Genomic DNA, 13,671 nt, shown 5'->3' on the forward strand with positions numbered 1-13,671 from the left:
GCTTCCCTTCCAAACAGGACACGCCTCGTCCAGACACGAGACAAGACAAGACACAGCCCTTGACTCCCCGGCCATTCCGACCAACCCGCAGTCGTCATGCTCGCGTTGAGACTCGTCGCTCTCGGCGCCGCGGCCCCCGGGCCCCCGGGACCTGCTGCAACGCCTCGTGCAGCCTCTGCGTCTCGGGTTCTCAGTCCGATATGCGATGAGACAAAAAAAAATCCCCCATGTGATTCGCGGCGGACGGCCAAGGCCGAGCAGCTTTCCCGACCTCAGGCCGCCGAGGGCGCGGCCAGACCACGAGTGCGGGGAGGTATTCAATGCTAGGCCGAGACGCAGGGCGAAGAGGACGCGGGCGCAGGAGGTGTTTCCGACGGCGGACAAGCGTAAGGCGGAGTTTCCGGGAAGAGGCGTCTATTCCCGGGTCGTGCGGAGTGGTGCGTGCTGTTCTATATATGTATACATGCGCGGCGGCGGCGGCGCCACTGCTTTGTGAATGTAGACTAGGTGTTTCGTCGCTCGGCCGGCCGGGGAGGGGGGGCTTGCAACACGGGCCTTTGGAATGATGCTAAATATAGGGGCAATGCCAGACGTCAAAAGACAATGCCCGAGCAGAGAAGCGTGGCGAGTAAATGCGCCATGCCGGGCAAAACGGCGAAATACAAGTACGAGGCCCCTCCAGGCCGTCCGTCCGTCCGTCCGTCCGTCCGTCCGTCGTGTTTCCAGCTTCTGCCCCGGATCGTTGGTCCCCTCCCGCCCAGCGACGCTTGTCCGCAACCGCACCCTCGCTCCTTTGCATCAACACCATCTTACTTATCTATCAGCTTCAAGTCCCGCCCTGCCAATGAAGCTGCACGCCCTCGCCCTCGCCGCCTTCCTCCTGGCCGCCGCGGCCCCCGTCAGCGCCGGCAGATGCTGCACTCACACCTGCAGCGCCTGCGCCCCGTACACCTGGGACTTCTGCCAGGTAGGATCGCCCGCGCACGGCACGGGGGATAAAAGCTGACTCTGCGCGCCAAAAAGGAACACCTCGACTGCGGCATCGGCGAACCGTTTGTCAGGTGCTGCAGCACAACGCATCGCAAGAAGAGGTTCAGGAAGAAGAGCAGGCTGAGCGTCGAGGGGGTGGACGCCGGCGGTCTGGGGACGTAGGCCGGGGTTCTCGGCGCTGGACGGTCGGCGCTGGACGGTCGGCGCTGGACGGTCGGCGCCTTTGTGTGCTTTTGTTGGAAGAAAAGTTTCCTTGCTTCCCTGCCCAGATGCCCGCGCCATTCCTTTATCGCGGCAACTCGGCGCGCTACACGTATTCTTACTTTACCGAGGCACCACATGTCGCCACGTAATATGCAGTCCTTACGTCCCGCGGCATACATCGCCACGTACAATAGACAGTCATTACTTTCAGAGAATATACCACATGGCCACATGGCCGCTGAATGATAGCACACATGGACACGGACGCTGCTGATACTAGCGTATAGCGGCGTATACTAATAGGTATTACGGGGTGCCTAGCCGCGGCAGATTTTGCGGCAGCAATAGCAGATTTGCCTTGTAGCTTATACACAGTTATTACAGCAGGGCAATGCAATTGCCCACATCTAGCACAAAAGGCAGCAGTAAGTCCGCAGCGATATCGGGCGTGGCAGGCAACCAACAGTGCCGAAAATAACATGCCCGGTAGAAATAGATGCCCGGATAAAGGCGAGGAAAGAAGGCCATGTATAAATACAGGAGCCAGCCATATATCCGCAAGCATAGCCGCTATCCACGAGTCATTTGCAAAGACGACTGCCGCCACAAGACCAGATAGTCTTACGTAGCGAGCCCGATCACAAATGTAGCGTGGCATATATACCGCATAGAAGAATAGGAGGATTGGATACTGCAGAGAAGTAATCTATTCGGATTGGCTAAATACCGCAGCTGGTAGACGGAAAATCAAGCATAATTACCCCCCCTCATTCCAAGTCAGCGATTCCTTCTATTTGGTATGTTTTTCCTAATTGTAAGGAGCTATTGATTCCCCGCCCGATACATCTATCGCGGGTTGCGGCAGCTGACATGGTAGCCATTTGCAGCAGACCATTAGCAGGCCATTTCTATGCAGCTGCTCCGTACGGCTACTTCTATTATCGCGGCTGCTTCTGTCGCTGCTCTGCACACAGGAACATTTGACCGCTTGGCGGCTCTGCACGTCTTGTCCGCCTTTGCCGCTTGTTCTTAATTCGGGCCCGTGGGAAGGGGGTGATGGGTTGCAGCTCGGCAGCGGGTTGGCATCGCTGCGGCGAACCGCGGCCGGTAGGCAACGGAGGCGGAAAACCTACGGAAGCAAGGGCTGTCGCTTCACGGGGTCAGGGGACTTTCATGACTGGGGGGCAACGTGTTGCATGCACGTTGGTAACATGTCGCACAGCGTGACGCAGCAATGGACTTGCTGGGCCATGTCGAGTCTCTGGCCCTTGCTTGGGAAAACGTGTCTTGATATTTCTACAATCTGTGCAAAATCTCCTGATAGAATAGAATGACCAAGCAGGGCCCGTCAACACAGCTGGCCGCACACTTCTCTTAGCCAGCGCCAGGCAAATCATCCCCCGGGATATTTCCCGCCGGCTAAAGCACAGAGCCGAGGAAAACTGCCGCGGCTGGGATTCCCTTCTCCCAGGGGAGGCAAAGAGCCAAGCCCGCTGCTTCAGTTGCAGTGCAGAGCGCCCTTGTAGAAGGAGAGGTAGTCCTCTACGTAGGTCGAGGTTGTTAGCAATCGCCGAGTCAACAGGAGGGGAAGAAGGGGGGGGGGTTTATCACGAACTGAGATCGATCGAGGTTCTCTTGTACACCGACTTCCCGTTCTCCGTTCGAATTCTTGCGCATTTGGCGTTCAGCACCGTGCCATCGAGGTTGACCCATTTCTTGGGGCAGGACGCCGAGAATCGCCCACTACACGCGGCGTCATGTCAGCGATGCACGGAGGAATGGCAAGAGGCAAGGACTCACTTGAGGTCATGCACCAGCGTTCCATCGACGTTGTTGACGCAGCGGTCGAGACTGAGCTCCTTGACCTCGCCATCACAGGTGCTCTTGGCGACTCCGGCGAGCGTGGTGTCCAGCGTCAGTCCCTTGCAGTGCTCGGCAAAGCTGTTGTCCCTGGGGAACCCCTTGATTTTCTTCGGCTCCTCGGGCTGCTTTTCCGCGAGGCTCAGGCCTTCCAGACTGGACTCGGAAGGGATGATGGCCGCGTCCTCTGCATCAGGGATAGGGCTGCCCGGCGCGGGAGCCGCGAGGGCCAGAGCGGCGAAAGCCGTGGCGACGAGCACAAACTTCATGACGGCGGTTGAATCGGGGAGCAGAGGCTGGGCTGGGCTGGGCTGAGCTGAGCTGGGTTTTGCGCGAGGGGTGAATGGCGGTGCTGGTGCGGTCCGACCCGGGCAAGGAAGCTGGGCGTGCTCTGCTGGCTTTATATCCAGTCGAGCCCTCGAGGGGTGTGCGAGATTTGCCTCGCTTCGACTTGGCTGATGGCTCCCCATGCATGACCCGCATCCTCCAACCCCCTTGTCCACGCTTCTGCCGTGCGCCGGACCCTCCGGGGGGGGAAATTATGAAACCTAAAGATGGGCCACGTCGTAACTGTATTCATGCACCGCGCGGGTTAGTGGTTCCGGCAAATCTAGAAACGAGACATGGGGCAGGGCGTTGCAATCCGTGCCTGCCGTCGCGGTCCCGACCCATCCGCAAGGTTCCGCGTCTTTGCAGCCCCGCGTGCAAAGGGCATCTGGAAGGAAAGCAGCAGCGAGGGACTCGGCCCGGCAGATGCGAAGCCTGCCGGGACCTTGGCTTTGCCGCCACCTCGGCGGGCGGGAGAAGCCGGCGCCGTCTGCCCGTCGGCGGGACGTGATTGGCCTGGCGGCCCGCCCCCCCCTCCCCCCCAATGTCGGGAACGCCGGTCGAGGTCCTGCCGGGGCCCCTGGTGCTGCGGGGATTCCCCTGGCCAGCCGAGGCGGGCCTGGATGGAGACGCAGGTCCGTTTCATCTCTTTGTCAGTGTCGGGCCTCGGTCTCCATGCTCGTCTCAAGCCAGGTCCTGCCAGGAGTGAAGTCGTGGCCTCGTCCCACGACCAAGCAGAACGTGCTGCGTAAACACCAGGTACCATCGGGGTATGGCGGTCCCTGACGGGCTCCCCCCTTATTAATTCGCGCTTTTCCAGGGCCTCGGGACCTCCGGCGAACCCAAGTGCCGCAAAGTCATTCCTCCTGCGGCAAGCAAGCTGGCAGCACAAACATATGCCCAGGCCCGCCCAGACAACTCCATCACGTCATTGTGCGCTTGTACGGAGCCCATGAGCAACGCGAGCAATGCTACGCTGGGACATGCAAGCCGCGCTGCGCGTCATGAAACCATCCCAATGTTGGCAAATGCAACGCAAACAACACCCTACCCTGTAGACAGAGCCGGGCTTTGCCACGGGGGGTTTCCGCGCAAGCCCCCTTGGGCATTTGCTTTTGGCGGAGCAGCAAGACCTCGGTTCAGCTGCCGAGTGCAGACTTGTGCCCTTTGTTATCGCGGGTCAACATGACAACATGTCAACATGTCAGCATGTCAGCGTGCCAGCATGTCAGCGTGCCAGCATGTGCAAATATGCCCCGGAGTCTGTCGGTCTGCAAGGCGCTGCGAGTGGCCAATCGTTGTACACGGCATTCCTACGCTACAGGGGCTCGTGGAGAGACAGTGGCGGCTGCTCATGCACGGCGAGGATGTTGAGTCGGCTGCTCAACCGCGGGCAAGTAATGCTACTTCCGCCGCGATGACGCATACTGCCAGCCGCAAGCCGCCACGCCACGCCATGGCGCACACATCAGGGCGCCGGCGGATTACCACCTGTTTGTTGTTCCCTCACATCCCGAAGCCATCAAATCCGTCCCGACATCCGTCATCGTCATCATCCTCGTCCTCCTCCTCATCACCATCACCATCCTCGCCCCCGCCATGGCATCCTCCCCCCCGCCCGACTACGAGCTCATCTACTGGCCCGGCATCCCCGGCCGCGGCGAGTTCATCCGCCTGCTCTTCGAAGACGCCGGCGTGCCGTACCTCGACACCGCCAAGTCCGCCGACGACGACGACGCCGCCACCCGAGCCCTCCTCCAGCTCGTCGCCCCCAGCAACACCGGCGACGCCACCAACGGCCCCGTCTTCGCCTGCCCGGCCCTCAAGCACGGCCGCCTGACCCTCGCCCAGACGCCCAACATCCTGCTCTACCTCGCGCCCCGGCTCGGCCTCGCCCCGCCCGACGACGGCCTCGCCATCTACCACCTCAACCAGATCGCCCTCACCCTCCTGGACGCCTTCGCCAACGAGGTCCACGACACCCACCACCCCGTCTCCGTGTCCGCCCACTACCGCGACCAGAAGCCCGAGGCGGAGAGGCGCGCCCGCTCCTACACCCGGGAGCGCCTGCCCAAGTTTCTCGCCTACGTGCAGCGCCTTCTCGACGGGGACGCCAGCGGCCAGGGGCCGTGGCTGCACGGCGGGCGGTGCACCTACGTCGACCTGGTCTTGTTCCAGGTTCGTGCCACTCCACTCCCCGCGCGAGCGAGCGGGCTGGGCTGGGCTGGGCTGGGCTGGGCTGGCGTTGCTGACGGCGTCATCGTGTAGGGTCTCGACGGAACCATGTTTGCTTTCCCAAAGACGGTCGCGAAGCTGCGCGAGTCGGGCAAGTACGACGGGGTCTTTCAGCTGTACGAAGCTGTCAAGCAGAGGCCCAACATCAAGGCGTACCTGGCTAGCGAGAGGCGCGTCCCTTACGCGGATGGCATCTGGAGGCATTACCCGGAGCTGGACGAGTAGAGGCAGCATGTTTGCGTCGGGCAACAAAAACCCAGCGGGTTTCACCTCGCGCCACCAGTTCCGCCCAGAGCTGCAGCCAGGGCAGCAGTACAAGAGGAAGGGGGGGGGGGGGGGTTTGTTTCCCAGCCTCGGTTTGTTTCCGTCGTGTTAACCTGTTAATCGAGTGGCGGGCGTTTGCATCAGACTTGCTCGTCTGTGGGGTTATGCTGCACTCTATAGACACCGCGGCCCGTGTAATCGCGTTGCTGTGCGCGCCACCATCGGGCGTCCTTTACATCCTTGCGAGAGCAAGGACATTGAATTGAGCGCAATGGCAAAGAGACTCTCGGCCAGAGGCAGCCACAATATTCCCAAGTACGGGAAAACTGACACATGAGGGATGGGTTTTTTTTTTCTCGAAACCAAGAATGACTCGAGGCTACGTATTTCCGAGGTCTGTCTGCTGTTCGCTCGGGACGGGGTCTTGAATCTTGATCATGGATCAGTAGCTGCTGTGGGATCATCATGTTTCTCTCAGCAGAATCTTGACGAGGCCCGGCAGCCGCCGTGTCGAGAAGCTACTGCCACAAGAATCGTAGTGGGCGTTGCTATTCGGAGCGGTGTCTCGTGCTCATGGTACATTGCAGGGAGCAAACTCGTTCTCGACTGGCATCTCATACAAAAGGGGTTCCCACCCAGCAATCGGGTTTATACCAGGAAGGGGTGCGACGCAAGCTCGTAGCCATCCAGAGCACCCTGATCCTTGTAATCATTTTACTACCCTCGCACGGCCCGACCTCTCTACACGACGTCTCGAAGCAAATACCTCAGCAGCGGCCTCTCCTTGGCCTCGTCCTTGGGAAAGAACTTTTCCGTGTCCCCGGTGTACCGCCGCAACCGCGCCTCCGTCTTGAATGCACGGACGGGCCGCCCCGTCCGCTGCGAATCGATAAAGTCGATGATGTTTACGTGCACCCGCCGGACGGCCTAAGCGGCCCGGAAATCCCCCAATCGTTCGCGTCAGCAAAGGGCCAGCAGCTTCGCGACAGGGGCGACGGCGAATCAAAGCCGGTACCTTTTTGCAGGCGGTGATGGTCTCCGGCACGGGGGAGAGGCTCAGCTTGCCGCAGAGTGTCTGCAACGTCTCGAGCTTGTCCTCCTCGCGTGTGCCGTAGGCGAGGTCGAACTGGGCGACCAGGGCTGCTATGAGACGCCTTCGCGCGGCCCTGACTTCTACGCCGTAGATTGACCATGTAGGAGACGTCACCATGCGTTCAAACTCGAGCCATGCCTCGGCCGCCGGGTCGTAATCGAACTGGGAGAAGCGGGCGAAGAAGGCGTCCGTCGGGCTCGGTTTTTTCCTCTTGGCCATGTTGAGAAGGACTCACAGACGGCTCGACAACAGGTGACTCGACAACAGACAACTTCGACGGAACCGAAGACGGTATGCGGAAAAGAAAAATCAACGCAGCAGTTGATCAGAGGGCAAATGGGGCAGGGTGTCGACGTCGTCTACAAGCATGCTGCGGAACAGCGGCAGGGCACGGCAGGGCACTGGTTTTCATGGCGCTGCGCTGCGATTGATTCACTTGCTCCACGACGGGGAGCGTCGGAACCGCATCCGGCTGCTGTGAATAAAGGATCCCAGGTTAGGCCCGTGGCAAACGGGCGCGCAGGAGGGACGTTAAGTCTGGGTTTCAGCTGAGCACAAGGTCGAATGCCGCGCATGTCTTGTGCGTCCCAGCCGAGGCCGCGGAAATCATTGCCAGGGAAAACGCGCACGGAAACAGCACGACAACCTGCACCCACGAAACGGAATGAATTTGGCAACATCAAAGCAACAGCTGCCCCATTTCAGCAGGTTCGTCGCATTGGCGCCACGCTCAACCCACCGAGTAAGTTATTTCATCCCTCCGTCCGCAGTGATTCCCAGCGGGAACCCAAAAAAAAATGGTACCTCACATCGACAATCAACAGCTTGGCCCCCTTTCATCCCGACTGCTCCTGCTCGCCCTCGCCCTCGCCCTGGCTTTTTGTTTTTTTCTGCCGCTTTGTCCTGGAGAAAGAATGCCGTGAAAGTGGCCATCGTGGACAAGCGATTGGCCCCGCGTGCGTTCTCTTCTTCTGCTGCTTTTGCTTTGCTTGGCGTGAACTGGTAGGGGAGGGGGAGGGGAAACGAAAAGGAAAGTTGAAAAACAAAAAAAAAAAATAGGGGCACGAAAAATGCGCGCGCTGCTCTAGGCCGCCAGCCGCACTTTGTCGGCCTGCATGCCCTTTTGTCCCTGGACGGCGACAAACGTCACGGCCTGCCCATCCTTGAGGGCCTTGAAGCCCTCCATCTCGATGCCGCGGAAGTGCACAAAGAGGTCGGAGCCGCCGTCGTCGGGGGTGATGAAGCCGAAGCCCTTTTCGTCGTTGAACCACTTGACGGTTCCGGTCTGTCGCCCGGCGTCGGCCATTTTCAGCTGCGGCCATTATTAGCATGCGCAGCCTGTGGAAGCTGGGGGTGGGGGAAGGTTCAGGCATGCCAATCTCGTACCTTTTTGTGAGGGAGGCGGTGGGAAAAGTAGCGAGTTTGAGAGGGCGGGTGGAAGAGACTGGGGGCGATGCTTGTCTCTCGGTTGCTCTGGCTTGCTTGTGCAGAGAGGCTTGTCGAGGTGAGGGGAAACGGGCAATTTGCCGGCGATGTGCTATTTTATGCGTCGGGTGGGTTTTCGTTTCGGTTTTTTTTTGTGTTTGGGTCAAATTTTCAAACGGGTGCGCAAGAGGAGGTGGGGGAGGGCGCTTGGCGGGGCGGGGCGTGTGGACGTCGTGATGGTCAGGTGTGGCAGGTGTGGCAGGTGTGGCAGGTGCGGGGTCGCCGTCGGCTCGGTTGCTTGCGCACAGGTGGGATGGGGTTTGCCGCGCAAAATGGGAAAAAAATAGGAAACAATGAATAAAAAGGAAAGTGAAAAGAAAGCAAAGAAGAAGAAGAAAAGCAGAGAAGCAGAGAAGCAAAGAAACAAGAAAGAGAAGGAGATCCCTGAGGGAGTACAAGATAGTCTTTGCCTCGGGCTCAAAAGGCCCTGTCTGGGCAGCAGCACCACATGGTTGGTCATGTGACTGACTCTGGTTCCTTTGTTGCTCCTTCCCCGGCTTGTCCTCTCCATCATCATGTCACGCTTAATTTACCCTTCCGTCCCCATCAAGTTCAGTTCAGTTCAAGGGCAATCCATTACGGTAGAATCGCTGCGAGCGAGCATCCCCGAGACGCACAGTTCAACTCGACGCAGAAGCATAAACGCGCCCTCGGCAAAAGCAGGGCCACCCTGCCATCAGTCATCGCACCTGCACTCCATCTATGTACGTTGGGAGCAAAATCTCCGACGCCCACGCCCTCACGGAATGGCATAGCCAAGCAGAGACTCCATCTTGTACGGGCCCTCGCAGTCAGACCTGGGCGACACAAAGTGGTCCCCGTTCTGAGAAATGTAGCAGCGGTACAGCGGCACGGACCCGGCAACCTGGCTCGCATAAATGTATCCCACTGGCCCCAGAGGAAACTGGCCTTCGCAGCCCGGGTCGGGGGTCAGGAGGGAATGCCCTGCCACCTTGCACTCGTACAGCATCCTCGTCCCTGCCTTCTCGTCTCGTAGCAGCCGCCAGCTTTGCTCGGGGGCGAAACCCAGAGGGAGCTGCCTGGTAGAGGCTACGTGGCCCCTGCTGGAGCTGTACCCTCGCGTCAGTCTTGTGTAAGGCAGCGTCTCGAACCCGCAGGATAGCTGAGGAGGCGACAGGTCGTTCCTGTTGGCAAGCGCCCAGGTCGACCACGAGGCTTTCGCCGATCCGTTGACGTTTCGAAGGCCGAGCAGCAAGCCGCCCTCGGCAGCGTTGTCTTGCATGCGATGGTATACGTGGCTTTCAATGTTGGGCGTCCCGAGGATGTTGCGGAAGGACTGGCAGATGGCCGTGGCCTGCGCAGCCTCGCTGGACGGGCCTCCGGAGTTGACGCCGCTTTCCGTAAGCTGCACCGTCCACGCGTGGGGCTTGTCGGGGAACCGCTGACGAAGCCAGCCCACCAGCACGCCGACGTTGCCATACGTGACCTTGGGGTAGTCGTCGGCCGAGAAAGCCGGGCTGAACAGGTCCGGGGCGTACGGGTGGAAGGCGACGCGCCAGCGGCGGGAGCCGGCCCGAGCGGCGAGACCTTGGACCACCGTCATGCCGGACAGCGTGCCGCTTCGGGGATCGTCGAGCTCGCTGCCGAACCGGTGGTCCAGCGACGTGAGCACCTTGGCCGTCGGCTGCTCCGAGACGATGCGGTCGTACGCGGCCACGTAGTTGGCGGCGATGAGGTCGAGCCACTCGTCCTCGGCGCACGCCACGCCCTGGCCTCGGCCGCAGCCAATGTTGAACCACTCGTACGAGTTGACCTCGTTGTTGACGACAAAGTCGGCGATCCTGCCGCGGCCGTGGCGCCCGTCGTACCGCCGGGCCAGCATGCCGGCGAAGCGCCCAAAGTCGGCGGGGTGGTCGGGCACGCAGAACAAGTCCATGCCGGCTGCGGGCGGGGCGCAGCGGCGCTTCCCGCGAGCCCACGCCGGGGTTCCGTACACGATGGCCGTCACCACGAGGCCGCGGTCCGTCCATGCCTTGATGGCCGCGTCGACGGCCGCGTCGACGGTGAAGCATCGCCCGTCGTACTCCTGCCGGCCGGGGGCGCAGGGCGCTGCGGCGACGCGGGCTTCCCAGCTGGCCCAGACCAGGTTCATCGACACCCCGCCCGCATTGTTGCCCGAGATGTCGTCCCAGTCCGGCCAGAAGTCAGGCTGGATGCCCTTGATGCGGTAGCTGGATCGGGCAGGGTACGGCAGGTCGGCTCGCTTGGACGCCGTCGCGGCCGAAGCGGGGGCGAGAAGCGTGGCGAGCGCCGCTGCCAGGCAGTGCGACCAGGGCAAAAGGCCTGGCAAAAGGCCCATGCTGAGAGGTGGGGGGGGGGCGCCTCGCTGCCGAGGGCGGATGGGGAACCGGTGTTGTGTGGAGAGTCTGATGGCGGGATGGAAGAAGCGCCGCGGCGGCTTGCCTCATGAAACTCGTGGGAGGGATAATCTCCCTCTAGTTATAGGCGGCACGCCTCCAAGTGGCTCTCTCTACGGAGTACTCCGTACCTTGGTAATACCGGCTTGAGGCTGGCTGAACCTTGCTGCGCGGGGTGGTGACACGGGTCATGCATCTGATGGTTTTTGGGGGGGATGAATAGAAACTACGTTTGTACGGAGCACGGATACTGCCAGGCTCGATTGCTCGCCGGATGCCAATGTTGCACGGAGTACTGCCCCAGCAGCGTTGGTCGCGGCCAGGCGCGGCTGACTCGAGATGCGCCGGGTGCGTAGTCGACGGTGATGGCCATCAGGAATGCGAGGCAAGCGGTCGACGATGAGATTCCTGGCGGGGTTTTTAGCGAGTCCTCGGTGTGCAGCAGCAGCAGCAGCGTCCGTCGTCTCCGGCCAGCCTTGCGATTGCGTGGTGAAGCTGCCGGCGGTGAAGCTGCCGGTGGTGAAGCTGCCGGGTCCTTTGGGCTGCGGCCTCGCCGCGGCCTCGTCTATAACATACGATCGATCGATCGGCCTTCCGACGTTGGGTAGGGGGGGGGGGGGGCCTGGGTAGGAGCTAGGCTTGTTCTGATCGGGCTCTCCTTGGACCATGCGAGCAATGAGCCGCCTGCGCAGGTTTGAAGGCAGTGAACCCACCTGGACAAGTGAGGCACGAGCGTGTTGAAAAGGAGGCCCTGCTTACTTGCCAAACTCGCATGCCCGCGTCCTTGACTCTACCGTGGCACGCATCGGGCCACGCAGTATTCATACGGGTCTTGCATCCCCGCGGCACACAGCAGTCGGTCAGTCCGTCATGACGAGCAGGAAGATACGGCCAGTCATGACGAACAGGAAGATAGGGCCAGCACAGCAAAGCACACATGGCCGCTTGCAACAGCCGCTGCTTCGGCACCGCACAACGGCCACGTTACCAACAGCCATTCGGCAGGGCAGTCATCACGTCGTCGCCCGCATCCGTCACATACCGTAATGAGCAGCAGCAGCAATCCAACCGCCACACCGGCCGTGTGGCAGCTACCTGCGTACCTACGTACGTACGTACGTACGCACCGCCGCACCGATATGCGACGCCGCGCAAGAATGGCGGCGTCGTTGCGCGGCGTCGTTGCGCGGCGTCGTTGCGCGGCGTCGTTGCGCTTCCACCCGTACATGTGCATTACTGCGATAAAGCAGCGCGCTGCAAGTGGCCGCATGCCCGATACGTATGCACGTGGAAACAGGTCCCCGGATGCGGGCCGAACGCAGACGTGGCCGGGTGCAACGTGGCATACGCTGCCCGCATGGGATGATTGGAGGAGAGCATGCTTGCAGAGAGCGGAAACCTAATGTACTGTACGATGCATAGCGAGATGCCGCAGCTGGGCAGCTAGACGGACTGACTATCAAGGGCATTGTTCCCCTCTAGGTCAGTTTTCCTCCTGCATTTGACGTGGTATTTCCCCGTCGCGCAGAGCAAACCCGCGGTGTATCCCATCGCGATGGAGCGGCAGCCTGGTATGATGCACCGGGCTGTTTGCGGCAGACCCATTGACAGGCCGCTTGCCACGCCTGAATACCGCTGTCCGGCAGCTTCATCGCCGCGGCTGCATCCGTCTGCCTTGCCCACGGAGCCGCTTGGCCGTTTGACAGTTGTGCTCGCCAGATGCTATCTATCATGCATGTACTCCGCAAAGCTGTCGCAGCTTCACCAGCTAAGAAGCTAATCGCGATGTGATCCATTTTGAAAACACGAGGTGAATAACCTCAGAGTTACCTGTTGCAAGGTTCAGCCAAGCCTTTAGTCCATGTTGCATCATGTTTAGTTAGACTTGTAAATCATCATCAAACTTGAACTACCAGGCCTTTATACTGTAGCCGACATCTGTAACCGGCCGTCCGCTGCCTCCCCCCCTTCCCTGGATAATTGCTACATACTACAGCCCATTCCCAGACGCTCCACCAGAACCATCCGAGCGATACACCCCTGAGCAAGTCGAGGCACGAGCGCTTGCGTCCAGGAACGAAACCAACTGGCACGAGAAAAGCCGTCATGCCCACCCAGCCCCTTGGGTTCCTGTCGTCTTCGGCAGCTAGCCCACGCGGACCGCGTCTTGCAAGCCACATGCCACAGCAGCGGTCGCGACGCTCCCCCCCGGATGCCCGTCGCACCTCAGATGGTCCCCGGAGCGATCCCCCGCCCTCGGCAATGCATCTTCCCAATCATAAAGCCGGATGGTTCGGCCCACGCATGCAAGGCCGCAAACACTCATTCTGCTGCGTCTAGCGTGGGCTGCGACATTCGTCACAGCACGGCGTCTTGTACGGGGACGAAGTGGTGGTGCCGCCGCAGATGACGGAGGCGTGGCCAGCACGCGTGACCGGGCGTGTGGCAGTGTATGAACATGGGGCGCGCTGACTGCCTTGAACAGAGGGCTTGGGGGGGGCCAATGTGCTGACTCGGACGGAATACGCCGTGTGCAGGAGAATAAACGGAGAGAAATGACGATGCCGAGTTTTCATCCGGCGAGATAAAGTCCGTGTTTGGGCGACGATCTCGGAAGTGCAGTTGATAGGGCCCCTCTGCTCTATCGCCGCATGGTCACTCGTCGCCTCACATATCTCGCTCTGAGAGTCTGCGTCCAGTCTGCATCCGGTCTGCGTCCTGTCTGCGTCTTATCTGCGTCCCGTCTGCGTCCCGTCTGCGTCCCGTCTGCATCCCGTCTGCATCCCGACCAGGCTGTCAAAGCAAATCCATCATCGGTGGTCCTGCAGCTATCAG

The 13,671-nt window shown here is 60.6% G+C and overlaps 6 protein-coding genes across 6 annotated transcripts; 2 read left to right on the forward strand and 4 right to left on the reverse strand.

Annotated features, from left to right (window-relative positions):
* Positions 1–844: 844 nt before the first annotated feature.
* Positions 845–1,152, forward strand: UV8b_07768 (uncharacterized protein; the record flags this gene model as incomplete). Its single annotated transcript, XM_043145265.1, has 2 exons — positions 845–967; positions 1,024–1,152. 2 exons carry the CDS (start codon positions 845–847, stop codon positions 1,150–1,152), a joined length of 252 nt encoding a protein of 83 aa, XP_043001200.1.
* Positions 1,153–2,692: 1,540 nt separating this feature from the next.
* On the reverse strand, positions 2,693–3,323 carry UV8b_07769 (uncharacterized protein; the record flags this gene model as incomplete). The annotated part of the gene is made up of 3 exons (XM_043145266.1): positions 2,693–2,736; positions 2,810–2,937; positions 2,995–3,323. 3 exons carry the CDS (start codon positions 3,321–3,323, stop codon positions 2,693–2,695), a joined length of 501 nt encoding a protein of 166 aa, XP_043001201.1.
* A 1,657-nt stretch (positions 3,324–4,980) lies between these two features.
* UV8b_07770 (uncharacterized protein) lies at positions 4,981–5,841 on the forward strand (the record flags this gene model as incomplete). The annotated part of the gene is made up of 2 exons (XM_043145267.1): positions 4,981–5,559; positions 5,650–5,841. 2 exons carry the CDS (start codon positions 4,981–4,983, stop codon positions 5,839–5,841), a joined length of 771 nt encoding a protein of 256 aa, XP_043001202.1.
* Positions 5,842–6,621: 780 nt separating this feature from the next.
* On the reverse strand, positions 6,622–7,192 carry UV8b_07771 (uncharacterized protein; the record flags this gene model as incomplete). Its single annotated transcript, XM_043145268.1, has 2 exons — positions 6,622–6,807; positions 6,896–7,192. 2 exons carry the CDS (start codon positions 7,190–7,192, stop codon positions 6,622–6,624), a joined length of 483 nt encoding a protein of 160 aa, XP_043001203.1.
* Positions 7,193–8,057: 865 nt separating this feature from the next.
* On the reverse strand, positions 8,058–10,778 carry UV8b_07772 (uncharacterized protein; the record flags this gene model as incomplete). Its single annotated transcript, XM_043145269.1, has 3 exons — positions 8,058–8,285; positions 8,360–8,510; positions 9,202–10,778. The coding sequence occupies 3 exons, from the start codon at positions 10,776–10,778 to the stop codon at positions 8,058–8,060; spliced, it is 1,956 nt and encodes a 651-aa protein (XP_043001204.1).
* A 1,161-nt stretch (positions 10,779–11,939) lies between these two features.
* On the reverse strand, positions 11,940–12,305 carry UV8b_07773 (uncharacterized protein; the record flags this gene model as incomplete). The annotated part of the gene is made up of 1 exon (XM_043145270.1): positions 11,940–12,305. One exon carries the CDS (start codon positions 12,303–12,305, stop codon positions 11,940–11,942), a length of 366 nt encoding a protein of 121 aa, XP_043001205.1.
* Positions 12,306–13,671: the final 1,366 nt, after the last annotated feature.

The sequence above is a fragment of the Ustilaginoidea virens genome, chromosome 7, assembly GCF_000687475.1.
Source record: "Ustilaginoidea virens chromosome 7, complete sequence".
Taxonomy (NCBI): domain Eukaryota; kingdom Fungi; phylum Ascomycota; class Sordariomycetes; order Hypocreales; family Clavicipitaceae; genus Ustilaginoidea; species Ustilaginoidea virens.